Raw genomic sequence first — 27504 nt, 5'->3', positions numbered from 1 at the left:
CCACCCTTTCTATGAAGTTGTAAAAACAGCTTCTGATGTCATGAAGGCCAAAAAATGATGGTCTGTGATGGATGTTGCTTTTCTTTGCCAATTCCCCACTTCTTAGATTCAGAATTTCTCACTTAAATATTTGAATCAGCCAAAAGGGCTCAAAAGAAAGATATCCCTGTTTCCCTATATCCTGACTGACATTCAAGGGTGTATTAGGCTTACATAGCCACGTTTTAGCAGCAAGGGGCTGCAGGGGTGGTTGCCATGAGAAACCAGGAGCTGCCCCCACGACAGACGCAGCCAGCTCCAGTCAGCTCCAAGACCAACCCACCGGTTCCCAAACCTGAGCCCCTCAGGGACACTGGAAGTGCCCACAGGTAAGCAGATATCCATAGTGCAGACCATGGAGGACCCCCTGCTGGAGCAGATGGATGTACCCTGAAGGAAGCTGCTGCCTATGGAAAAGTCCTGCTGGATACAGGCTCCTGGCAGGACCCATGGAGAGGAGCCCATGCAGGAGCTTTTCTGGCAGGATCTGCAATCCCATGGGGGACCTATGCTGGAGCAGCCTGTTCCTAAAGGACTGCACCCTGAGGAAAAAAGCCATGCTAGAGCAGTTCTTGAAGGACTGTCTACAAGGACAGACCCAAGGCTAGAGCAGGGTAAGAGTGTGAGGAAGAAGAAGCAGGAGACACAAGATGGTACGAGCTGACCACAGTCCCCATTCCTAATCTGCACTGCTTGGTGGAGGTGGAGGTAAAGGACTTGGAAGGGAAGCTGAGCCTGGGAAGAAAGAGGGCTGGAGGAAAGATGTTTTTAAGCTTTCCTTTCATTTCTCACTATCCTACTCTGTCTTTAACTGGCAATAATTAAATCAATCCTCCCCAAGTTAAGTCTCTTTTTCCCCATGATGGAACTGAGTGATCTCCCTGTCCTTATCTCAACCCACGAGCTTTCCATTTCTCCATCTGGCTGAGCAGGAGGAGTGAGAGCATCTGGACGGGCACCTGGCAGCCAGACAAGGGTAACTGACCACAAAGGGGCTGTCTTGCCTTCCAGACTCGATCAGAACAAACATGATGAAATTCCATGACTTGTTAGCATCTATTTTTAATGCTGTGACTTCTCTCCTTACCCATAGCGATGTCTGACCACATCCCTGCTCAGTCTCTCTGCCAGGTAAGCCCCAATTCGATCTAGCTTCTCTGGTGCAGAAACTGCATAGAAAGTCAGCTTTTCCATGTCAGCTTTAACAAGGCCATCCTAAAAACAGAAATACAAAATAGAAAATTAAAGAGTTCATAGGAAATATAAAGCTTTCCAAGTGTTCTTTCTTTTTTTCTAGTTAACATTCAAAGATCAGAGCCTTACCAATGGAAATAAGCTGCTGGAAAAAACCCCCAAACTTCTGAGCAAAACTGCCATTAGCTTAGCTGTAAAAACCAGCAACATTAAACAACTGAAATATTTTTAAAGGAAGTGAAGCAACTAGCTTGCTCCACCATTTTTTTGTGAGGGAAGGAGAAGGTATGTAATGAGATATGTGACCAGTTCTAAGACACACTTCTTTCCTACAAGCACGGTGTAATTTTTTTCTGTTCCCAGACCCGCCTCAAAGTATATTTGATGAATAATTTGGATAAACTATACAAACAAGATTGTAGTTTAAATATTTTATACTGTAGTTTAAATATTTTATTCCTTCAGTGTGAGATCTTGAACAAGGCTGACCCCCGGCACCTGAAGGCTAATTGGCAGAAGAAGATCAAAGATTAACATATTAGTTCCAACATTAACTGTAACATGGATCTGCTCAGATGAGGTTATAATCATAACTATTAGGTAAGCAGGATAAGGCTTTTTGTATTTTTATCTTTTTTTTTTTTCTGGAAGTTCATAAGAACATTTATTTTTCAAATAAATTACTCAGAAGCTTTTAAAACACTCATTATTTATTAATGGATTTTACCAGGCAAATCTTCTCATACTTTAGAGAAGGTCTGCAACTCAAGGGAAACATCGTGGACTGGCCTGTGTCCTGCACTGAGCCAATGAATAATAACCAAAGCAGAGACTCAAAAGTGCCACCTCAGAGCTACTGAGTTTAGCTTAAACTAGAACACTACAATCGTAGCAATTCCAGGTGCTTCTACACCTGTATCAAAAACTACATTAGAACAAATAAACCTACAAAACCATACTATTACATGCATCCAATACACGGTATACACAGAAAAACATTTCCTTTAAAGCCAGTAACATGCACTTACATAATCACTGGCAGTCAGTAACAACACAATTTAAAAGAAAAGCCCACATACTTTAACATATAAGCCAAATATTATGCAAACACTGACTGTTCTGCTTAATTCTAATGTAACAAAAGATACAAAAATTTGGTATCACACTTAAAAAAACAGAGCAGCAGAAACATAAGCCCTTGATCAGTCTGAACTGTCAAATGATTATCTGTAGACATAGGCATTACTAAACGGTACAGAGAAGTTATTTACAGAGAGTAACAGTTAGGCATTAATATAGCTCCAAGACTGTTACAGTGAAATGAAGAAATAAAATTGTAGGTAGGTACCTGGAGAAAGTTTAAAAAAACATCAGAAAAACCTTTTTGGGACACAAGAGTCTATCAGAACTATAGGAATGTTCAGAGTCAGTAAGTCAAGAGTTAAAAAATTAAAATCCTGAAGAAAATCAGAGAATGCTCACACCTGCAACCACAAGAAAGCAGGGGTTTGTGGTTTTAAAAAGTGATGAAGTTAAGTGCTACCTCTGCAGCAGAATACCTTGTTTAATTAAATCTGTTTCTCTGAGCAAAACATACTAATTTTATTCTTCAGTGTGCAGCCCTGTTTTGGAAATGGAATAAGACCAGATGATCTATATTGGTCCCTCTCTAGATAAATTAATCTACTAACCTCTCTTGAAACTATTATGTGCTAAAGCAGAATTTATGGTAAGATGTTAAAAGAGAAAAGAAAAAAGAAAATTTTTAGAAGTTGCTAAAGCACTAGCTATAAGCACAAATTTTCAAACACCAATCCCTTAAAATTTTAAAGTCATGACTCACTTTTGGATCTTCAGGAAATATGTTGTCTACCAGACGCTTGTAGCGAGGTCGCAGCGCAGCACAGCAGCAGCAAACTCCTGCAGAGAGATTTACCCAACAGCATTTAGGATGCAGTTCTAGGGACTCATTTGAAGGGACAAGCTGACAACCATGGAGGAAGAAGATAACACTGAATTCAGCTTGCTATCAGCAATAAAGCAAAATCAAGGGAATTGAAAGTAAGTACAAGTAAGTCAAAGAAGCAAAACGACTATCACACTACAATACATGAGAAAATATGCAAGCATCTCGGGTACTAGAAACGCACCTGTCATTCATACTTAAAAAAATGCAGAAAAGTCAAGGCATTTTAAAACTTAGTCATATTAAAACCAAAGCTACTTCATTTGTGGGTTTATCTTCATTCTAAATGACTGTTTCAAAACATCTCAATGTGCATTATGTTCATTAGTCTAAAAAAAGAAAACAAAAATGAAATCTGTTTTAAAGGCACCCATATAAACGAATATAAACCATAATATACAAAACAAGCTCTGCCCTCCTTATCCCTTATCCTTCCTTTTACTGGGCATCAGTGAAATGACAGTCACTTGAAGCAAAGAAATGAATTTTTTTGATCTCATTCCCGCTCTACTACTAATCCATGTAATCAGAACAAATGAATGTAAGTTCAATTTTATTAATTTTAGAAGTCACACTGCCTGCTCTAAAAAGGTAACCAACCTGCAAAGCATTGTTTGGTCTTTTTTCTAGCACTCAGAACTACTAGAACTTTGGAGTTAGGTTAAAACTCAGAAAAACAACAACAACAAAAAAACAAAACAAAAAAACCAACACCAAACAAACAAACAATCAAACAAAAGCTTCTAAGTATCTGTCCAACTGTTTACCGGGGTAGACTTAACTCCCTTTTTAAAAAATTTTCTTTACAAATCAAGTTTTAAATATTTCAGTGGGCATCAGACTAACTCACTGGTCAGGCCTCAGATCAACACCAAAGCAGCTCTAATGCACAAGAGCCACTGAGTAAACAATAATACACTCAATAATAATGTATCAAGCATACATGCAGATCATGTCTTTCAAGTCTCAACACCTGAAAGATTCAGAGTAGCTGAATACCTTACAAAAGCTAAATACCTTACCTTATTAAAGGTATCCATTTACATACTCAAAAAAATTGTACAACACTGCTGAAAACAGTAAAAAATGCAAAACAATAAAGGGTATCTTGGCATAAACTTTTGATGATTACAATTTATCTGCAAAAGCATTATGACTTCTATTTCTTTACTTAAGATGTATAAGTAATCTTAGTGGTTTTAACCATATTTATCAGAACATCTGGAAGACTCATGACAAAGATTTCACCTACTGTACTTAGTTTTTATCACAAGACTACAGGAGTAGACATTTTCCCTCTAATACACCTGTTTTCTGATACTATCTGTCTTTTTGACGCAAACTGTATTCTGCTCATACTTTGACAACTTAATTCTTGCAATTTATTTAATCAAAAACAATTATCAAAGACAAACCTATGATTTTAAAACTGTGCATTGACTCCAAGTTCTCCCAAATGGTCTTGAATTCTCCCCAACTCATGAATTAGAGAGTTCTGTATCACCAGTAACATCAACACTGACTTATGATTTCAATACATAATTATGAAAACAAAAAACACTCAAGGAATAAACAATTGGAATGATGAGAATTTTTTTGTTAAACAGTACTTTGTTACTGCTGTCAAGTTCTTCATACCACTCCTGATGTCTTACTCACAGAGGTCTAACAAATGTAAAAATCTACATTTACATAAAAGCTGCAGGTATGAAGTAGATAAAATCAGAGTTCTTTAATATGTCACTGGAAAATGCAGGTATGAGAAGAGGTTAAAATCTTACTTGACTTAAAACAGAAGTAATTTAAACAGTTCTACAAAAATATTCTATTGAGAGCAGTGCTGTGCAACATTTTAAAAGTCAAATCATAATAAGAAAGGAATGCTGTATTAGTGTCTAGTATATCATTCTGCATTGCGAAATTCAAGTAAGATCATCAAAATCCCCCAAGAAAGACATAATATTGCTAAATATTTCTTGAGTTGGGTATCCAACTCTGCACTTGGCTCAGCACTCTTTTTACTAGGTCTTCCTACTTGTTTTCTACCTTATGGTTGACCATTAACTTTGGTCCACAGTATACAGTATGTTTGATTACTACTAAATATAGAAAAATATTCTAACAATAACTGTAGCAAAATATTTTGATGCAACTATCTAAAATATAATGAGCAGGAAATATTCTAAAATATTGCAAAATAGGCAATTAAAAATACTTTAGAATTACTTTCTCCTTTAAGTGACAGAAGAAGAAAGTCTTCGCAAAGAACTGCAATTTAAATCTTAAAATGGTGTTTTAAACCCGTGTTAATTACATAAATTTAACATAAAATCTGGATACAGTTACTCCTTTGAGATGGATAAAAAAGATCAGATAACAGTACCAACTCATTCTGGCAGCCTTACCAGACTGTAATGGAAACATAATATTGTTGAAATACTGCTTTTCAAATTTATGGCACATAGTGAATTTTGACACCAAAGAAAGGCCTAACAGTAAGTATCCATAAGATTTGAAATTTTCTCCTCATCTTGGATTTTCAGTAGTATCTTTACATTGCTATGTATTTAATTATAGAACTGTTTACATGGAAAAAAACCACAAACTTGTCAAAAATTCTCTATAATTGAAGTACAAACCTAAAATTAATATGACTTTAATACCATCAAAAGAACTTTCTACATTAAACAGAACATTCAAGTATCAGAAAGTGAGATTTAATCTGTCAAAGCTTTCAGCCTCCAAGCAGAACACTATCAGAAATAAAACTGACAGGCACTCCAAACAACACAGAAAAAAATGACAACCAAAAGCAAAAATCAAAACAATTAACAGTCATGACACAGATTTTGTGGAAAAACTACTAATCATTGCTCAGCTATACCATTTTGATATAACAATAAAAGATTAATAAAATCATAGGAACAGGTTTAAAGAATGTATGAATATAAAAAAGAAGAGAAGAAAACAAAATCCCACAAAAATCAAGTCAACAACTTACAACAAAAATAACCCATAAAAATTTCGGAACATTTTAGTACACAGACCAAAATGATAAATCTTGTAAAAGATGGATTGAAGGTGAGTAACTGAAAACGGATTCCCTACTTCTTGGATACCAATTTAACATAGATAAAAATTTATACAAATAAACATATTCGTTCCACATAAATAAACTCTTTTGTAGGTCTGTAGAACAGAGTCAGGTAAAAAGAACCTGTTCCATTTTATGCAGGTTTATCAACGAAAAATCCTATGACAATTCCTTTTTAGTGTCAGGCAAAATTCGCATTTTAACGGCCTCCCCCTTGCAAACATCTTTACATCACTTTATACAAGTAAATATAAAGGTTAAAGCAATCTCTACAGAGAATTCCACACTGTAATATGATAGTTAATGTAAAAGGTTTAAAAAATACTTGTTTGCTTCTCCAATAGTAGGATTTTTATCAAGTTCAAACATGCATATTCTCTTCTGCTAAAGGAGTCCTATAATCTGCATTTTACACGTTAAAACTGTACACATTTACCAGCTGCACGGGTACTTCTTTTTACTGTATTTATTCTACACAACAACAGCAGTAAGATACAGCCCCCGCTATCAGAAAATGGCAAGTTCACCTACCCAAGCACATACATGGTCTCGGCTCAAAAGCAGAATTATAATCATAGGCTTTTTCTTTCTCAACAGTTGGAACTTGCACATACTGCCTCATGCTGGATATGAATTCACTCTCGGAGAACTGTCTCCTTTCCCAGAAATTTGCTCTCTCACACTCGCATAGCTGCGGTTACTTCCCATGAGGGCTCAGCAACACTGTAAGCTTATCTGATCAGCTCAGTGACATCTGCATAAAGCCACCAAACACGTGAAAAACTTCAGTATCAAATTCTGTTAACAAGGCCAGGCACAAGAAAAGAGAACAGGATAAAAGATACATTGTCAATGTGTGATTCACAGCTCCTCGAATGAAACTGCACAGTTAGTTTCATTGCTTCAACTTGCCCAGAACACACAGTTCATTATTTCTCTGACTAGAAGCAAAAAACCCAAATAGTTTCAGGAAAAACTACCTTCAGTCAGCTGCCACATATCACTGCAGAGTGATAAATATTTTAGCAAAACCTACTCACTTGGTCTTCCTGGAGAATGGACAGAGAGAAATGTATTTAAGGCAGACTACTGACCAAAAAGACTTTTAAACAGGAAGGTTTACACCTAAGAACAAAGAAAGAGTCTAAAAATAAAGAAATTAACATTATATCTAATAATACTTCTGAGTTTAGGAAGCAAGGATTACAGAATTTAAATCATTAACATGATTATGACACATCAGGTAGAAAATAAATTTTGAGTTAAGCAATTCTGAAGTCACTTTCTGGTTTCCCATTGATTCTCAGCATTTTATTGTTTCACTTCCTATATTACATCCACTTGGGCAACTCAAATACAGGATTTTCATACAGACATTTTTATAAACCCTGGAAATTATAACTACTGTTTTTAATAAAAACACAGCTAATAATTTCCACTACATAAAAATTCCATACCAATTCTAGACTTAGGAGATTAGTGCTAATAAACTCAGAGAAAACAATGAGCTGCACAGAAACTGTCACCACATAGTTTACTACAGAAAACCCTATGGTGTAAATTAGAAAAATGCATATTACAATAAAGCTGTATTTCAAATTAGTGTGTCTGAATATTCATGCTATATCTCACTCATACAAAATTGCAGAAAAACAAAACCTTCAAGGTGGGTTTAAACATAAAACACTAAGTTCTGCCCATCGAGTTTAAAACTCCCACATTATTTTCTTCTTTATCAAAACCTAGGAAAAGGGAAAATAAATAATCTGTTTTATCTAATACTGGAATTTCTTCCAAAGTTTTGAACTGTTGTCTAATATTGTTGTCAACTGTTTAGAGAGCATTAATAACCTGAAGCAAGATTTCATGTTCACTCACTGAATATTTTTGTTATGTCCCAAGCCTGGATCTGGTCATCCCTAACTTTATTTTCTATCTTCCAAGCTTTTTTTAAAAAAAAATCTTACTCTATCAAAAAATGGTATAATTAACATAGAATTTTCAATCTACAGAAAAATATATGTTTTGCTAGTATCAAGAAACTGAGCAATATTAAAATTACATTTGGTTGCTCAATGTACTTAAATAAAACTATGTAAAAATTTACTTGACTTTAATACATTAAACTTTCATTTTATTTTTCTGTATCTGAGATGAGAAATATAAATAAAATAAATTTCTTTCAAATATCCTGATGAAAGTGCATAAAGTAACACTTCAACTATAACCACTTACTATACCTGGTTATTTCTGAACCGTTATTATCAGTTGACGCATTTAATTCAGAAATAAAATTACTTTCAAGGGCATTCCCATTCCACTATGAAAACGAGATCAGACATTTTATAACAAGGAAATTATTCCAGCCATGTAAGGGAGATAATTAAAAATATTCTTCAACCTGCTATAAAAAGAGCAACTGCTGTAAGGCCGCGCTGATCAGCCATTGCAATGTCCCTGGAATGCACTCCCAGAGGGCACAGTGGACTCATCACTTAGACAGGATGAAGTCTCATCCCCTAGATGAGCCTCTCCTCCCCTCACTCAAGTGCCAGCTGACTTCTAAGTGGCTGGTTTCCAGTCTCTCTCCACCGAAATGCACCAAAGAAAATGTCCACCACGGGGATGAAATTTTTATCTTGAGAACGCAATATTCATCTTGATGTGAACTACTGACCCCCATGACAGCAAACCCTCAGTAACACCTAACAGGGAAAATTCCATCCATGCCTAGGTTTGGCAATTTTACATTTATTTAAAAAAATATTTTGGTGCTCAGTTTATTTGAAACAAATGAAAACAACACCCAAAAAACCAGCTTTCTCCTTAGAATTTCTTACAGTAAGCTAAAACGTTAAAGTTAATTCTGGTGCGATATGACTTCAAGAAGAGCTCTTCTAAACTAGAATCATAGAATCGTTAACATTGGAAAAGACCTCTGAAATTATCAAATCCAACCATCAACCCAGAACCAACACGATGTTGGACATTAAACAATGACCTGAAGTGCCATATCCACACATATTGAACACTTCCAGGGATGGTGACTCCACCCTGGGCAGCCTATTCCAGTGCCTGACTGTCTTTTCTGCGATATTCTTAATTAATTCTTAATATCCAGTCTAAACCTCCCCTGGTGCAACTTGAGGCCGTTTCCTCTTATCCTCTTGTTACCTGGGGGAAGAGACCAACCCCCACCTGGCTCCAGCCTCCTTTCAAGGAGTTGTACAGAGTGATAAGGTCCCCCCCACGCCTCCTTTTCTCCAGGCTGAACACCCCCAGCTGCTCCTCACAGGACTTGTGCTCCAGACCCTTCCCCAGCTTTGTTGACCTCCTCTGGATATGCTCCAGCCACTCAATCTCTTTCTTGCAGTGAGGGGCACAGAAGTGGACACAGGATTCAAGGTGAGGCCTCACAGTGCCGAGTACAGGGGTAGTCACTGTCCTGGTCCTGCTGGCCACACTATTGATGACATAGGCCAGGATGCCATTGACCTTCTTGGCCACCTGAGCACACACCGGCTCATGTTCAGCCACTGTTGACCAACACTCACAGGTCCTTTTCTGCCAGCTTTCCAGCCACTCTTCCCCAAACCCACAGCGCTGCATGCTGGAATCAGCATGGAGAGATGCACACCTTGCTATGGTGAAAAGCATGTGAAAAAAGTTTGAATATAAATTTTTTGTGAAAGCAAGAAATGACAATGCCTGTGAAGATACTAACAAGAAGTAGGAAAAAAATCCAAGCTAGTCAAATAATGCTCACCACCAAGCTTCTTCAATGAAGTATTCTTTTCAGAGCCTGTAGCAATTAAAACAAAACACCCAGAAGATATTATCTTTGAGACAGTGCATTTTAAAGACTTCTAATCCATTAAAAGAAAGTTTTCCATTACATCAGGTTCTCCAGTTGCAATCCTTAAGTTCCGCCACCTGTAGTGTTTCCATACTGTCTCTCCTTTCTCCCACCTTTGTTGGTTTCACATAGTAACTTTGTTTTACTTGCCCATTTCTGTTCTCAACACCGCCTCCTCCTTTCCTGCTCTGAGATAGTACCGTCACTCTCTATTTTTAATACAGCATTAAAATGACCTAAAACTAATCTGGTTCCAGAGGAAGAAGCTCTATGACATTATGAGTTTTGCTTGTTAACTCCAGTCCTTACTTATATTCCTATTAAGGTGGCCAATGTCACTTACTTCTCTGTCCACTATCACTAAAGCAATACAAAAAAGAGGCTTTAGAAGACTAGAAAGACACATTTACAAAAATCTCCTTGACCCCTCTTCATCACAGCTGGCACTGATAATCTGTTCAGCGGAAAAAAAACGAACGGGCAAAGCCCAACTTTCATTCCTGCCTTCTGTATTTGGGTTGCAGTTGGGAAATGAGTTCTACATGATAAATCCAGCAGCAAAAAAAAAAACAAAAAAACACAGAGGTTTTGTTTCATCGTACTCCTATTTCTAAACAAATACTGATTTTATACCAAGGTGTTTCATAAATCAGTGAAAAATGTGGTGTAAGTAAACTACTGGACTAAAGGAGACAGGGAGCAAAACAGAGGCTCATAGTGCTTTGTGTATTCTCTGAAGCACATGAACTGCTATTATTCTTCCTTCCAGGCAAACAGCAGAGCATGAAGCAGACTCCTAATACTGACAAAACACCCACTGTGCACATCCAGTAACACACCGAGGCAGGAGGACATTCTTTACCTACTATTTAATTCAGAATAAAAGAAATAAAGAAGGAGAGGCATTATCACAGCAACCTCTTTCTACTCCTGCTACTTAACACAAATATTTTGACCTATCTCTGTCCAAATGCCTGGCTCCTCCCAACATCCATGGGTAATGGTGAATGGAGTCCCTCCAGGACAGTGATGATCCTTGCACAGAAGTAGCCTCCCAGTTCCACACAATCCTGTTCAAAGCCCAGCTTCACCTTGACCCTACGCTATTCTCTAACCCAGATGACCCATTTTCAGAATGCTGCATCCTTGAACACTTTCCAGGTGCAGAAGACAGTTGCAGGTGACAGTACTGTAAATGTTGTGTGTGCTCAAAGGCCAAGCCAACTAACTTACTTAACACTCCACTGAGAAGAGAGACTGGAACACCTGCACCTCTCCTACCACCTTGTTCCCACTTTGTGTCAGGCTAAGGAGCAACGCCTAACACAGAAGAAAAGAGGCTGGAGCACCTCTGGATTGAGACGGACACTGAAGGAGAAAGATGCTACAAAAGGCATGGTTGAAAGGTAACACGCTAAGCAGAAACACTTATCCTATCTCCAGGGTGGCCAGAGATGGGTCAGAAACAGTTCTTGAGGGGTGCCATAGGCCTCTAGAGCTTTCAAACTATACTTTTGGTCAGCAGGTTGGCCAGGTACTGGTAAAAATATATATACTTGGCTAAAAGTCTCAGCACTTTGGTGACTAGGTCCAGGCTACAGAATGCCTCCCAGATGCTCAAGCTGGTCACACCTTTTCTTCCCAGTCCCAACTCCAGGCAGCACAGCAGACTGACAGGAAATTTCTTTGTGCCACTCTCCCCACGCCCAGTTTCAGTTTTAAATTTTCTAATTTAGATATTCCACATTTCCCATTCCGTTGCACTTCTTCATACTACTGGACATGTGGTCCTCTTTCCCGGCAAGGAAAAGAGTTATTTTTTTGCTTTAACACTGGCTGCTCACTTCTGTTTTGCTACAGGATTTCATGTGGATAAAGCTACTGCCTTGCATACATGAGGATGAGAGGGGTAACAATGAGAAGTTGGGGTAAGAGCATAGGCCTGGATACAACTCTAGGAGTTACAATTAACGGAACCTTCACGTTCTCAAGCTTAGGGATTGAGATAGACACATAGGGATTACTTGGCATTTCAGAGCACAGTCACTCAAACACCATGAACAGTTCTGCCTTTCAGGAGATGTTTTAATTCCAGGGTCAGCATCACAAAACAAACTGGAATGGCTCCTGAAACACAGGAAAGTTGCCAAGATGTCTAAAGTTCTACCTCCTCAGTCAACTGAAATCTGCATTATACCATAGTCTCTTCTGCTTTGGAAGCTGTTGCTTCCCTACACCAAGAAACTGATGGAAGAGTGTCAAACACTCTCTACTTTTGGAATTTGATGAAGATTTTGTTAGTACTACACATTTTCATTATTTGAAGAGAGCTGTAAGGGTGGCAGTGATAAACTGATTACCTGCCCTACATATGACAAGCCCACTTCAAACCAATGAGTAACTGGTCAACAAACGCTCAGGGTTTCAAGTCCTCTTAGGGGAGTGATAAACACCTGAAACTTTGTGCATTGAAAAAACATGACTGTAAAGATGCATGAAGAATTTTCCTGATGACTGCTACTTTTTCCATTTTCTTAAGACAATGCCATTTGCTTTCTTAATCCAATCCACAGGGATGGAATACAGCTGTAATGGTAAGAACTTCCAGAATCTTATGCTGCTATCCATCTTTTTCCTCAGAAAAAAAGGATGCTCAGAGCAATTGTGTGACCTCCTCATCACAGATACCCTATGACTGCAGTATGTAGGCTGGGAGGATTTGATTCTCCACTCCTGCCCAGTGGTGCCTTGCAGCTCACACTGCCCAAAGACATGGGGCTGAAACAGACCAGGGAGTAGGTACCACACTGTCATTTGAAGAAAAACAAGGCATGAGAAGCTTTTTGTGAATGAAAAATGCAAGTATGTCATGATTAAAAGTCATGATGATGAGGAAGCAAAGGTTCACAGGCCTCCTCTCTGGAACCCTCAAAGTTAATGGAGAAGGTAAGCTTAGCTCAGGAGACTAGATTTTAACTAGTTCAGCATAAACCTGATCAGTTTATAGGACATGTAAGAGAGTGTTGTTCTATAGATCCTTCCTTCTATTAAAACATCCCAAATACCCACATAAGCATGGCCAGAGCTTCAAAGACGTTTTACCTTCATTTGAACAAACCCAGCTTCAGACTTCAGTACGTATGCACAGATTTTGAAAAATATTTCCTAATTAAAAGAAAAATGTTCTGTTCACTAGTAGTTCAACACCACATTACATAAATTTTATTTCCTGCACACATACACAGTGTACACAGAAAGTAATGTAAAAAAGAGTGGATGAAAGTTTCTGTGAATCTAGAACCATACTGTGCTATCTACACTGAGAAAACAGTGCAACAGTTCTTCTGAGGCACATACACAGAGGTCAAAACATGACACAGCATCTGCTCCTGTTCAATAACAAAAATATTTAAACTGTACTGGCATTAATGAAAAATAAAATGCTAAACAAAAATGTTGTAATGTTACTTTGAAAAAGAGTCACAGAGGATACTTAGGCTTCAGAATTCAAATTCTTGCTTAAATGACACCAATCTTCAATTAAGTACGCTGCTTGTGTCTATTCCTACCTGTCTGATTTTCCTAGAAAGCATTTACAAAATAAGATATTGCCATTTGGACATGGAAATATACATGTTTCTATTAAAAGAAAAAGAACATTAAAAGTATATGGAATCAAAAAGTTGAAAAAATATCTCTTTACATGTTGTCAAGAACAGGTCCTTGGAGCTGCCAATACATTCAATTTTACATGTTTTCCTTTCTCTGCAAACAGCTTTACCTAGTTCATCCTGCCCTCACAAAAGAGCAGCTTTTGAAACCAGCAAACAGAATGCAACAACTTTTCAGTTATTCACAATTTTAAACATAGACATGAAAGACACAAGTTTCACTGAAAAAAAACCACCTCCTTCCAGGTTAATCCAAATTATAAAACATCCTCATGGTTGTTATCTTTCCCCTTAGTTCTAAAGAGCACTTTGTCTCGAATTCAGGTTCCCTCAAGAACTGAAAAGCAGCTCAGCAGCTCTTCTCCCGAACAGCGGGATATAAGGTTAGAACACGTGCCTATCTAGAGCCACATATCCCAGCTGATTAAAAAGCAATTTCTCCCCTCCTGTAATGTCTAATGAGTCAGAGAATAACACAGACACAGTGGATTTGCTCTTCTGGGCACCTTCAGTACCTAAAGACTGTGTATGTCCCTTTACTACCACAACTTCTGTTTCTCACCACACTGAACTGGCCAGCCTAGAAGATGGTCAGTGTAGAAGACAGACAGCTTTGTATTTATACACATACATCTTGTTAGCCAGTAAATCTTGGGGTGTCTCAGTTTTCTGTAGAAAGCAGACAGGACATCTGTAAGAACACAAGCTCATTTGCTTCTGCAGCAACCCAGCAGTTCTTGCCCACAACCAGCACTTCTAACCACACCGCAATTCCAACATCAGACTCAATTTGCAAAAATTATGTTTTGTCAGTTCTGAGGAACTTCAAGCTCATGTCTAAACCAACGTCAGTAACAAATCACAAACTCATTTAATAAAAAAAATCACAAGCACATAGAAAGTCTTGAAAACAGCTTGTACTGCATTTATTACAAGAGAACTCTGCTAGCTCAATCATGCCAGACACAGATCAATTACAATAACTATTCATGCTTTATTACATATAAAGTTCATAAGTAGGGTATCAGCATCCTAGAGTCCTTTGCTAATCAGTAGACAGTTACATTCCAGTTTAATAAACACAAGAAAATTTGTTTTAAATGCATAAATTATTGGGTATTTGTTGGTGCACTTCTAACAAAATACCCATGAACCTTTATCTTCACTGATTTCTTTACCTATTAACAGCTTTACAAAAGTATCAGGAAGGAGCACTGATTAGCACAATTATATAGCTAAGTGTTAGATTGGAATTCCTTACTCATTCTTGTACTAACAAATGAGTAAGCTTTCTCAAACCACAATTAAAGACTTGGGGTGCCCATTTTCAACCAAAGTACAGACTGTTATCAACAAAATACCATAACAGGTCCAAGTACAATTCAGAATCACAACTGTGCTCCTCTTGAAAAATGAAAGGACTGAGACCTCTAACAGATCTCAAGCTGGACATGAAAACAAAGGCTGAGTTATACAGGGGCCAACTATTTTTTTAAGTCTTGGGGTCTACAAGTCATTAGACGAGGAATCACAGAATTGTAGAATATTCTGAGTACAAAGAGACGCAAAAAGGATCGCTCCCAGCCCTGCACAGGACAGCCCCAAGAATCACAGTGTGTGCCTGAGAGCATTGTCCAAATGCTTCTTGAACTTCTGGCAGACCCGGAAGCGTCTCATTTATCTACCTACCCCACCTTTTATTCATTCCTGTCTAATTCCTGCCTGATCATGAATAATGTAACTTTCTAGAAATGAAATAGCATTATTCAAAAGCCACGGGTGGTGTACACAGCTAACTTTCATCTTCAGCAATTCACAAGGAATGTGATTCCCTGGAGAGCCACTGAGGTTCACAGTGGCCAAGTGTGGGAAGGAAAGTCCATATATCAAGGAAAGCCAAAATACTTCTAAAAGCAGTTCATTCTGGCTTTTCCAGAGACATGCATTTAACCACATAATGGAAATCTTACCCCCGCTCCCCAAAATCAATTCTGCTTTGTTGTCATGCACAAAAAATAGGACACTCACATGCATAATCAGCATGAGCCTTCTTACCCTTTCGTCCCATGATTCAGAAATCAATAGCAAACAAGGCTGCACATGAAGATTAATCGATTGATAGTTGCAAAGCGATTTCTGTAAATAACAATGACAGCCATATTTTAATAAAGCCCGAAAAAATGACTAAGCTACATTTTAACATTTGGTGAAAGGTCCACGTACAGTTCAAAAGCACACAAAGGCTTGGATGGGCACCGAATGAAGTGCATCTCTACAGCATTCGATTTTTTATGTTAGATGCCTAGGTTGTGTGCACATAAGTAACAACAGCTGAAAAAATAAATTCTTCAGATTTCGACAAGGAATGGATGAAACACAATTATTCATTTCTTGGTCATGTTGAAGTGTGTTCCAAAACAAATGGAAGAAATGGAAGGATGAATGATGAGGGTGATGTCACTCATCATGTCTTGTCATAATACAAGTGGTTTTGACTCTCTGTGGAACTGCTCCTAAACATTAACTTTCCCAAGTGGGGTAAGGATGATGGGTACACAGAAATGACAGCTAACAGAAAAGAGAAAAGGAACCCTTGCTCCAAATTAACAAGTCTTAAAGAAAGCCATGTATATTCATTAAATATGGAAGCACCAATTTGACAGCACACAAAGTTGCATAAGGTACCATGCTTCTAGATGTACTAAAAGCTACAGTTTTCCATCTGCAAGTTCCTGTTTTGTTTCTTTTCTCAGCTTAATTGAAGATATATTTGGAGAAGTTACTACTTTTTCTTTTCAGTGTAGAAAAGACAGTTACCTAAATATCTGAAAAAACCCCGTATCCAAGTGTTTACATACTGAAAGTATTTCTTGCATATTATTATGCACAGAATCGATAGTATTATAATAGTTACAGACATTCTGAAATACAGTTATTTTCCTTTTCTGGCCTAGGTCTAGCAATTGTCAAACTGCTGAAGGAAGCTGAAACTAAGACTTTCCCCTGGCAGCTGTTTTCCAAGTTCCCATGTCCCCAAAGTTAGGTTAGTAGTTCAAAAGGACATTATGCAGGGCTTCTGATGTTTCTCATCCTAAGATACCAGAATCAGGCAGCAAACAATAATTTCAGATACCTCCTGATGTAACTCTTCTGTAATAGCTGAAATATGAAAATGTTACAGAATTATAACCTATTTAACACTGGTTTAAGTAGTTGACAATGCTGTCATAAAATTAAGAGGGTTTCTCCTGCCTTTAAAATAAATTAGGCAATTACAAAAAATATTTGAAGTAGCAGGTCCCATTTTAAAGTGTGAAGGCTACATGAGAAACATATTCCAGACGAGGAAAAAAGTATGCTGGATGGAAAGAGTGGAGTAATTAATAAGAGACAGTAATTAATAAGAACTATGGCTTGATTTTCACTAAAAACATTAGAAAGCTTAGTCCTTTAAATATTTATTTAGACACATTTAGGAACACATCTCCAGCCACTGGTATTTCAGAATTTTATTTGACAGGGAAATAAATCTTCCCTTCCCATTACCAGTCTTTTTAATATTTACTTATTATATACACACAATAAAAACTAGAATCACAAAACACAAATAAATGAATTTCGCAAAACTGTTGGCAGGGGAGAAAACCAAAACGAGGAAGTTATCTGCCACTTAAAATGTGTTAAAAATGTTAAATGCCAGTTAAGAATTCGCTCATTTCAAATTCCATTTCAAGTGCTGTTTTCCCTCCTACACTTGGCAAGAAAGTTCTGTTCACGCAGAAAATTATAATTTTATAAGTTTGATGGGTATTTTTGGGTTTGAGGGAGCAGTGGGTCATTTATTTGTTTAAAGACTATGAAGTAACACAACGAAAGCAGTAACATGCATGAATACAAAAGTTAACAAGCACTACTCAATTGTTCCATCTTCTGTCTGCTTTCACCTTGCACAAAGCAAGGAAGCCAACAGCACACTCCACCTGCTGTCAGAGAAGCAGCCTCTGCACAGACAAGGGGCAAAAAGCCACATGGAGTTTGGGAGCTGAGGAAACAAAATGTTACGTAGTTTAATGAGAAATAATCTGCACTGGGCATGCTTGGAGCCATTCTGAAGACACCAAAACGGCCTCTTCACTGTAACCAAGAACAGGCCAAATCACAGAATATTTTCCACATAGCTAATACATGTACCTCTTAAATCAGAATGGTCCCTTTCCAACTGGCAAATATTTGACAGAAGAGTGTGGGAGGTGTTCACATTACTAAATTTCACAGCAGTAATTCAAAGGAAGAATGTGGGAAAATTACATTTGGCAAAATCCTTGTTTTTATTTATTTGTTCTCTTAATTTATGTTACAGTCAGTCATAAGGACCTGCTAATCAGCTGTTAAAAACTATTTAACTAACAATTATTATTAACAAAACTTTGAAAACCAAAGGTTTTCATATATATATTTCAAATATAGATAATTATGTTAATGGCATAAGCCAAAAGAGAAAAGAATAAACTAAGAAAAAGTTAAAAAAAGTCACACATAGAGCCACCACAAGTAAAATACATTCTTATAGTCAACAGGTGCTCTCATCTGTGCTACACATAATTCTTCTAATTCAGTCAATTTAATTTTATTATAAAATCTGCCTTTAAGTAAAACATTTAATTGAAGTCAGGGAATACATCCAGTAAGTAGGTTAGCTGTTTCTAGAAAAGAAAAACCTCATTATCTACCAAGCTGTTTTTCAAACATCTGATTAAGTGTGAATATCCAGAACGTAACGTTAAAAAAGAAGAGAGCCTTCAACAGATATTTTGATATGACTTAGCTGTTGCTTTTTCTCCTTAGCAGAAGCATTTGTAACATTTCAATCCAAATGCAGCCAACAAAAAAAACCCTACTAAAACTGCCCATATTCCAAACCAGAAGTATGCTAAATGAAATTATCTGCACAAATTATTCAACAGGGAAATTGAGAGCACAAAAGCCAAGTGAGAAACACACACTGCCTGTACTGCAAAGGCTATCCAGTAATGAGTTCTTTGGTTTTCCTTTTAAATAAAAGCACTATTTAATCTTTTACTCCAGAGTTCTTTGGGATAAAGCACAGCTTTAACAGTTACTTGAACAGCTGTGGTTCAAACCTACTCCTACTGTACTATAACAGAAATGAGGAAACACATTTGCTTTCCCAACATTTCAGAATTTGCATTTCAACTTCAGCTTAAGACACCATCCATGTCTGTAACCATCCACATGAACGCCCATGTTATTTGCACAAGAGAAACTCATAAACATAAAAAGTACAGGGAAAAGCTACACGTTGGCAAAGTTGTTACAAATGCTGCAGCAATGATAGAGCATCACACCTCCATTACAGAAGTCAACACAAATGCCATGTCATGGCTAGTCAAAGCCAAGAGCTTTTACATCTCAAGGTTAAGAGAGCAGACTGAACATTTTCTATTCGGGCTATTACAACTGCACTGAGATTAAGATCTTAACATTTTTTAGGACTCAATGCAGCACTAATGCCCACATTCCTAAGCGGGATCACTAAGCAGAAACATCAATAGGAAATGTGAAAATTCAAGTATGCAATGAACAAGTCGTGCAGAGCCCAGGATCCACGGCTGAGCTGAGGTTCAATGAGAAGAGCATCCATCACCTCTGGCTAATGACCTTTGTTCATCTCTCCCCCTCTCAGTACCACAGCCCAGTTCTGACTAGTGCCTGTTTTTTCACAATTAATGTTGAAGGAGTTAAAAAGCATATTGTCCTGTGAATGTTTCATGCACAATGATTTCAATACTGACTTCTAAAGTGTCACCAGGAACAGCTGAAGTCCCCAGAAAGACTAATTAAGTTCTTACTCAGTCTTTATGTAATACCAGTATCTGGACTTCTTGTGATATTCCAGAAACCACCTTTAGACCTATAAATTCATTCAATTAATGTATTAAAAGAAAAAAAAAAAAAAAGAAGGGGGGGAGGGCAAAATTACCACCAGGAACACAGACCCAGAAAACAAAGAACAAAGCAGGAGAATAGTGGATGAGGGAGTTGGTCAGTATGACCCAAGAACTCCATCAAAATTTCCTGTTAACTAGATATTATTTTTCTACTTCATTTGTAAAGAACTCATTGTAACATGACAGAAAACATTTTTGGAAAGTATCTCACTGTAACAGCCTTTTCTAGTTTTTATTCCTAAAGACAGTCAATGCACTTCTTGATGTGTGGGATGAGAGAACTCCATGAGAAAAGAAAATAAAATAAACACACAAAACACTCCCAGCCTTTAGAAACAAGTTTTTAAGATTTCATGGACAAGTAAGATTTCAAAGTAACACTGTAGCAGCAGCCTGTTTCATCAATATGCTCTGAAAAGAATCCTATGGAATCTTGAGAGAAGCCTAAATTAGCAGCCAGAAGATTTCCTTTTCACATGCAACAGAGTTGGACTCCTGAAGGCTCTATTTCTATTGATTAAAAGTACAACCAGACACAAAAGGATGCTTGAATCCAATCCAATCATACTTCTTCACAGCCATAACTTTTGGAAGCAAAATATTATGAAATTACTGTTATTTCACAAGAATTGCAATACACACGCCTGCCTTTCCCTTCACCCATGCACTTAAACTCATTAATATAGGCAAAGATAAATAAATGGCTGTGTAGTTCTCAGTGTCGTGCTAAAGATAAATACTGCAATCAGTTCTTTTGGTTCCCTTTAATTCCCATCTGACTGTAGTAATGCAAACTCTACATGCATTGATATTAATGACCCCAAACATAAGCACAGAAAAAAATCTTATTTTTCCATCCTATTTGGTTAAAAAAAGCCCACACACTCCTTTACATGACAAGCGTGACATATCTTACTTACAGTAAGGTATTTTACATGACTGGTTCAAACAACACAACACAGAACTACTGTAAGGCACTTCCAGTACCCACAGTCACAGCTGATTACAAATCACAGCCAAGAACAAATGCTCAAAGACTTCCTCATGAAATTAAACATCCATGAAATTCATTACAAACCTATATAATTAAAATGCATTCAGTATGACTGGTACTGTAATTTTATGAAACAGTCTGCTTTATCCAAAGACTGATGTTAGCAATCTTACTAGAGATCATGTAGAATGTTTCTCTAAATAGAAAATAGAAAAAATAATTAAAGAATTCATTAAATGTATACTTTTGTAACACATTTTATAATGTGATCCTTTGTGTTAGAGAAATTTGCTACTCTTGAAGGTAAATAATTTGATTTGTAGAAACATTTGCCTCAAAAATCTCACTTAACTTTGAATGTCAAAAAATTTAAGTCTTATTGCTTTTTATCCTAAATTCTATTTTCTATAAACACTAGTTGTAATTTTCCAAATATAGGATTATAGCTGTATCAAAATACAGCTTTTATTCAAAAGTATCTCCTTTATTTTTTGAATACAACTATTTCAGAACATAGTCTAAATCACAAAATTCAATTTTATAATGTGAAGTTCTGACCAAAAGGGCAATTGCAGAGCCCATATTGTTATCTGAATAATATATGGATATTTACAAAAGCAGAGACCAGATAATGTTAAGGTCTTAAAACTCTTAAAAATTACAAGTATAATGTTTCTTTTTACATTTGAATTTTTTTTAGCATTTTTAAACCCCAAAGAAAATACCTTAACAGTAAACATCCCTAAATATTGTCTTAATGTACTTAGGATAAGAATACTTACTGCTAGGCATTGTTAATCGGGGATCTGTCTTCAGTTTTGCAAAAACATAGTAAACTATAAAGAAAACAAACAAACAAACAAAGTCAAGACTAGGTTTAGACAACTTACATCCAAATATGCTCAGTAATTTATGCAGAATGAACCCAAGTCACATTCTTCAGCTCCTATACCAAAGAGGCTGTCACCACAGAAACCCAGATATTCTTTTATCTGACCAGACTAGATGTAGGTTTTTCCAGTTCTTGAAATGCAGTCATTCTGTGCTTGCCTTTGATGCCGGAGTAAACGTTTTTCTGTTGTGTATTGTGACCTTTCCAAGTGCCACTGTTTGGGATGCTAAATCCTGCACAGTCTCACAGGATGCTTCCACTTCAGATGTAAACCACAGCACTACCCTGTTAAAATGCCTGTGAGAGGTTTCTGTTCAACACTAAGAAAAACAACTGAAAAACCTGTGTGGCACTTTCTACGGCTTTCTTCTCCCAGTATTAAAAAAGGCAGATTTTAGATCAGAGTGCAACCTTCTATACTTGTTGCAATTAAATATATTCATTAAATTAACTCATCTGAAGTTACAACAATCTCTTTCAGAAATAAAAGTATCCCAATCTACTGTTCAATTAATTAGCACTAAAATGCAAATCATTTGAAGATTTTTCTGTATTAAAGCAGTGCATTTGGGTTTTACTAGTTGCCAAATGCAAATTCCCCACAAATGTACCTTTCCACAAATAAGAACAAAATCTCAGATACTGTGTTGCTGTCATCAAAAAGAAAATAAAAATTTAAATAAAAAATATTCAGCTAATAATTGTATGTATATGCACACGGAAAAATTGTAATTCCGAGACTGATAATGTGAGAATAAACACTGAATTTGGTCAACATATGTTTTAATGACCACATATTAAAGCAGCGCTCATAGTTGCTAAAAATAAATTTTATTCTCGTTGTGTATGGATTTCAATCAAAGGTTCCAATTTGCTGACAGCAACTGGGATTAAAAATAGTGCTTCAAAGTAAGTTATTTAAAATATCGCATCTATTAGAAAGCTGTATGTCCCTCTCCAAGGACAGAGTGAGAAGCAGCATAATTTTATAAAAGGAAACGTGCTATGGATTGTCATGTCCAACAGACACATGGAAAAGCAAAATCTCTAATTCAGAATGTACTTATGTACTTAGCTGAAACATTACAGGAAACAGATTTACTGACATGTAGGAAAATAAAAATGCAGAGAACCTGCTGAGAGTTTCAGGGAGTCAAGTGCCAGAGACTCAGAGTGTTTTACAGACAATCACCAGCAATCAGGAATGCAATACATTTTTCTAGAACATTACCACTGCTGCTGCCAGCAAAGTCAACTCACTTTTAGAAGATTTTTAGGGGACTTTTTTGCAGAAATTACTAGAAAATTTGCATTACCAACTATGACAAATAGAAAATATCTGGTTCTGTTTTTAAATAACTCGCTGGATTTTTATTTATTTTATGATCTGTAACAGGACCAAAAATTCCATATGGAGGTGGCCTGACTCTACATGCAGAACAGACCACACAATTTTCTCTCCATAAAATCTTCAATTGCTGTCTCATTTGGCCTAGGACAAAGTTTAATCCACAGATGCTGTCACCTGTTAGCAGAACAGAACTAAACTAAACCAAGAAGCTTTCCACCACGAGTGTACTCAGCTTTTTGTCACTGAACTAAAATTTTACATAACAAGAGAGGGAAAAAAAATCCCCACAGAATCTGATGAAATAGAACTTAGCTAATTAAAAGAAAGCTACAGAAAATAATGTGATACTACTTAGTTTCCTAGTCTAACACGTACTATTTAACATATCCCATGTCAATTTGTGACATGTGACACATCATGAGATGCAATTTATGGATGTTAAGTACTATATAATGCTTCCTTTACCAAAGCAACCAACTCCTGGATATTAAAAAGGTAAATAAAATCGTATCTACTTTTCTGTGGAGGACTAAAAGTCATTGTGTTTTTCCTAAGGATATAACAATAGTTCTAAATGCAATTATAATCAAAGTGCAAAGATAGTAAATGTACCTTAAAAGGCAGATGAACACTTGCAAGACACATAAAAGTTGTTCTTCTGAAGAACTTACAGTTTCGTTCTGAGAAGATTTTACACCATTTGGCTAGGAGAGGCTAGGAAACCCAACGTGAATTCATTGTTCATCAGAAAAAGGATAAAAATGCACTTTGTTTGACTTTTTTTTCCCCCCATTAACTAACCTGGGATATGAAATTAAAGGATAGTTTATAAGAAAAATATTTGTTATTATCACAAGATTCCAGAAGTGTCATTGAAAGCCAAACAGAAAAGCAAAGATTGTTTTCCTGTCTGCCCTAAAACAATGGGGCTCTTTAAAAGACCTAAAATAGAAAAATTTATATAACCTTGTGCTACAGGTAAACAAATGGAGTCAGCATGCCTGGGTTTTTGTATTTTCTTTCAGTAAGCCCTTGTTGTGTTATTTTATTATGTAACACCATAAATGTTTAACTTGATTTTGGGTCTCCAAAATGAAATTGCCAGCTGGGCTCCTATTCATTCCTCCAACTTAAGCCAAATAAGGGCATAGGCTTAAGCACCTCTGACGGCCACACAACTCAAGCTACGCAGACATTAACTGAAAAATTAAAAATCCACTGCACAGTTTTTACATCACTTAGTTCTCCACTCCTATATCCTCTTTGAAAAATTAATCAATGCCTTTAGCTTTGAAAGTAGGCAAATGGCCAGTGCAATGCAAGATTAATAAATCACATGTTCATTCCTAAATATAGATAGTTAAGCTCCAACTATTATTCCCAGAACACAAAAAATGCATTATAAAATGGATTTGCACACCCCAGTGTAATACTGGGTACCTGACTTTAGTCTGAATTAGTTTTCTCAGGTGGAGAAGCATGAGGCTGGGTGAATTAATTGAGACTACCCTGCTCTCTTACCTATGAGAGAATGCAACTACAGAAAACATTGTTTGTTTTTACTTTAAAAAACTAAATATCTTCAAAGTTGTTTAAAAATTGTGTGGTAACGTTACAAGGATTACTTCCTTACAGAGTTAGGCTGGGCAGTTAAAAGTCACTGATATCAACCAAAGCTGTTCCTAAGCCACGCTCTTTGTAATTTAGATTTTATAATTAGAAGTGCAATCCCTTTTCATTATACTTGAAGTTCAATTGCCAGCTCTGGTGAGTATTCTCACACCTCCTGCAACTTGCATGCAATATAAAATTTGTTCATTCCTTCCTACTGCACAAGTCTGGAGCAGAAGTAGAGAGAAGCTACTGTCGCTGTCCATCGTGAACCGCAAACATTTGCAATATGTAAAACAGTTGTTTAATCACAGACTGTATTCTAATTTCATTCTTGTGAGATTTTTCCTGAATCAGTAATTAATCGCATTCTAACAGCCTCTTTCAGACAAGTATTAAAAGTGCTATTAAAAGGCTTAAATAAAACGTATGGATAAGCCTTTAGGCCTATCGGGGCACTACAATCAAGATTTCAACTCCAAACCACCAATTTCTCACAGAAATTTAACCATATGTTTAAGAGCATCAACACCAAATCTTCCAGCAAGATGCCCTGAAGTTACTTGAGAAACATTTCAAATTACTTAGAATGAATTACAAATGCTTTAGGAAGTAACCACCTGTAAAATCCCAAAGCCTTTGTTGTTAACTCTGGTTTTAGTTTACCTACTCAATTTGCACAACAAACATTGATGTAGCTTTGCAAAGTATAACATCTGGGCTAGCAAACTGGATTTTGATATAGCAACTGAAACTCTGGTTTAAAGTTACAGGCTTTTCCGTAAGTTCTACAACAGCATAGAGACAACCCACACCGGCATCTTTTCTCCCTTGTATCTCAGCTCAAAGGACCAGGGGATACATTTCTAGATGTATTCCAAAAGAGACGTTGCACTAGTTTTCAGTAACAGGATTTGGGAACCCACACCTAAATTATCTAAAGCATGGCTCCGTGATGCACAATTAACTTCAAAGACGAAGCCACGAAAGTTCACACTGTCGTCTCCTGTCAACCTGCATTGTGTTCGATTAGTATCTCGCTGTGTTAAGGTCCATTTGAGGAAAACCTGCTGAGGGAAATCCCAAAGCCAGAACCCTGCCCGGTAAAAGCGGGGGGTCCGCTCGCTGTCCCCAGCCCCGCTGTCCCCGCAACTCCCGTGCCGAGCAGCCCTTCCGCCGGGACCGTGTACCGCAGAGCCCACAGGGACACGCCGAGCCGCTGCCACGGCGGGTCCGGGCTGAGGCGATGCCCTGAGGCTTCTTCTCCCGCACCAGCCGGGCGGCCCGAGCCTGCCACCACCCCCTCAGCGCCCACCTCTCAGGCGCGTCCTCCCCGCTCCCAAGCGTGGAGAAGGGGAACGAAGCGGGAGATCGCGACGAGGACGCGACTGTGAAGGTGAACACGAATAGCGGGAGCGCTGCCCGGCTACCCCAAACTCACCTCAACCTCCGCTCCGGCTCGGTTTAGCAGCCGCCATCTTTCCCCCCCTCCCCCCCGTCCCGTTGGTTCTCCGTAGCGCGGTGCACGCCGGGAGCTGTAGTTCTATCAGGAGTTGCTCCGTGCCCTTTTCCGCCCATCCCTCTCACACAGAGGGTTCCCCAAGAGGTCGCGGCGGATGCAGAAGCGCCCAGACACGGCACGAGGGGATATCCCAGAGGCACGAGGCCGGCTGAGCACCGCCAGGCACCGGCCGGACGAGCGGAGGCCGCCGAGGCGGACCACAACTCCCAGAGGCCCTTGCGGCGTGGGCTCGCCGGCTCCTGGGGGCGGTGCTCCCCGTGTCACGTGCCCGGCTCCCCGGTGTGAGGGCTGTTCGGTGCCGCGGGCGGGACTTGGGGCCGCTGCCCGGCGGGCCCGGCTCGGGGTCGGGTTGGGCTGGGCTCTTCTCAACCATTCACTGAAGGAAGAGGCAGGGGAGGGCGAGCGGTGCTGGACGCTCCTCTGAGAGCGGAGTTCAAACGCACCTACACAGACCGTGATGCCAAACGCCAGTGAAAATCAGTGAAACCCAAGGCGGCACAATCTCTTAGTTTTCCTTGAAATAATACTGCCAGCTTCCAAATCCGATGCCTTTGATGCCTGATTTTCCAGACAGGCAAGGGGAAATCTGAAGTGTTTCATAGAATTGCTGAGGTTGGAAAAGACCTCCAAGATCATCGAACCCAACACCGCCTTGTCAACCAGACCATGGCACTGAATGCCATGTCCAGTGCTCGAACACCACCACCTCCCTGGGCAGCCTTTTCCAATGCTTAACCACCCTTTCAGTGGAGAAAGTCTTGCTGATATCCAACCTGAACCTTCCCTGGTGCAACTTGAGGCCATTTCCTCTTGCCCTGTTGCTTTTTGCCTGGAAAAAGTGACCAACCCCCACCTGGATACAACCTACTTTCAGACAGTTGTCGAGAACGAGAAGGTCGCCCTGAGCCTCCTTTTCTCGAGGCTAAAAACTCCGAGCTCCCTCAGCTACTCCTTATCAGACTTGTGCTCCAGCCCATTCCCCAGCTCTGTTGTCCTTCTCTGGACATGCTCCAGCATCTCAATGTCTTTTGTGTCATGAAGGGCCCAAAACTGAGCATAGGATTCAAGGTGTGGCCTCACCAGTGCTGAGTACAAGGAGACAGTCAGTGCTCTCACACTATTTCTGATACAAGCCAGAGGCCATTGGCCTTCTTGCCCATCTGGGCACACACTGGCTCATGTTCAGCCACTGTTGACCAGCACTCCCAGGGCCTCTTCCACCAGCATCTTTCTTCCCCATCTTCTTTCCACCATCACTCTTCCCCAAAGCTGCAGTACTGCATGGAGCTGTTGTGACCCAAGCACAGGAGCTGGCACTTTGCCTTGTTGACCCTCATACAATTGG

At 38.4% G+C, this 27504-nt stretch overlaps 1 protein-coding gene across 10 annotated transcripts in view; it reads right to left on the bottom strand.

Annotated features, from left to right (window-relative positions):
* The window catches only part of EFR3A (EFR3 homolog A), a 76468-nt gene extending 50327 nt beyond the window's left edge, over positions 1 to 26141 (bottom strand). For 2 of the 10 annotated variants that reach the window (XM_042035891.1, XM_042035892.1), the window contains exons 1-3: positions 6825 to 6977; positions 3077 to 3153; positions 1127 to 1254 (exon numbers count right to left, since the gene is read on the bottom strand). In XM_042035891.1, the coding sequence (XP_041891825.1) occupies positions 1127 to 1254; positions 3077 to 3153; positions 6825 to 6915 (296 nt within the window). In that variant the 5' untranslated portion in view covers positions 6916 to 6977. The other 8 variants (XM_042035898.1, XM_042035899.1, XM_042035901.1 and 5 more) reach the window with 8 other exon arrangements.
* Positions 26142 to 27504: the final 1363 nt, after the last annotated feature.

The sequence above is a fragment of the Corvus kubaryi genome, unplaced genomic scaffold (assembly GCF_017639235.1).
Source record: "Corvus kubaryi isolate FWS band 111438036 unplaced genomic scaffold, C.kubaryi_AGA036_p1.0 37385, whole genome shotgun sequence".
NCBI lineage: Eukaryota > Metazoa > Chordata > Aves > Passeriformes > Corvidae > Corvus > Corvus kubaryi.
The sequence above is the reverse complement of the archived record's forward strand: the minus strand, read 5'-3'. Positions and strand labels throughout refer to the sequence as shown.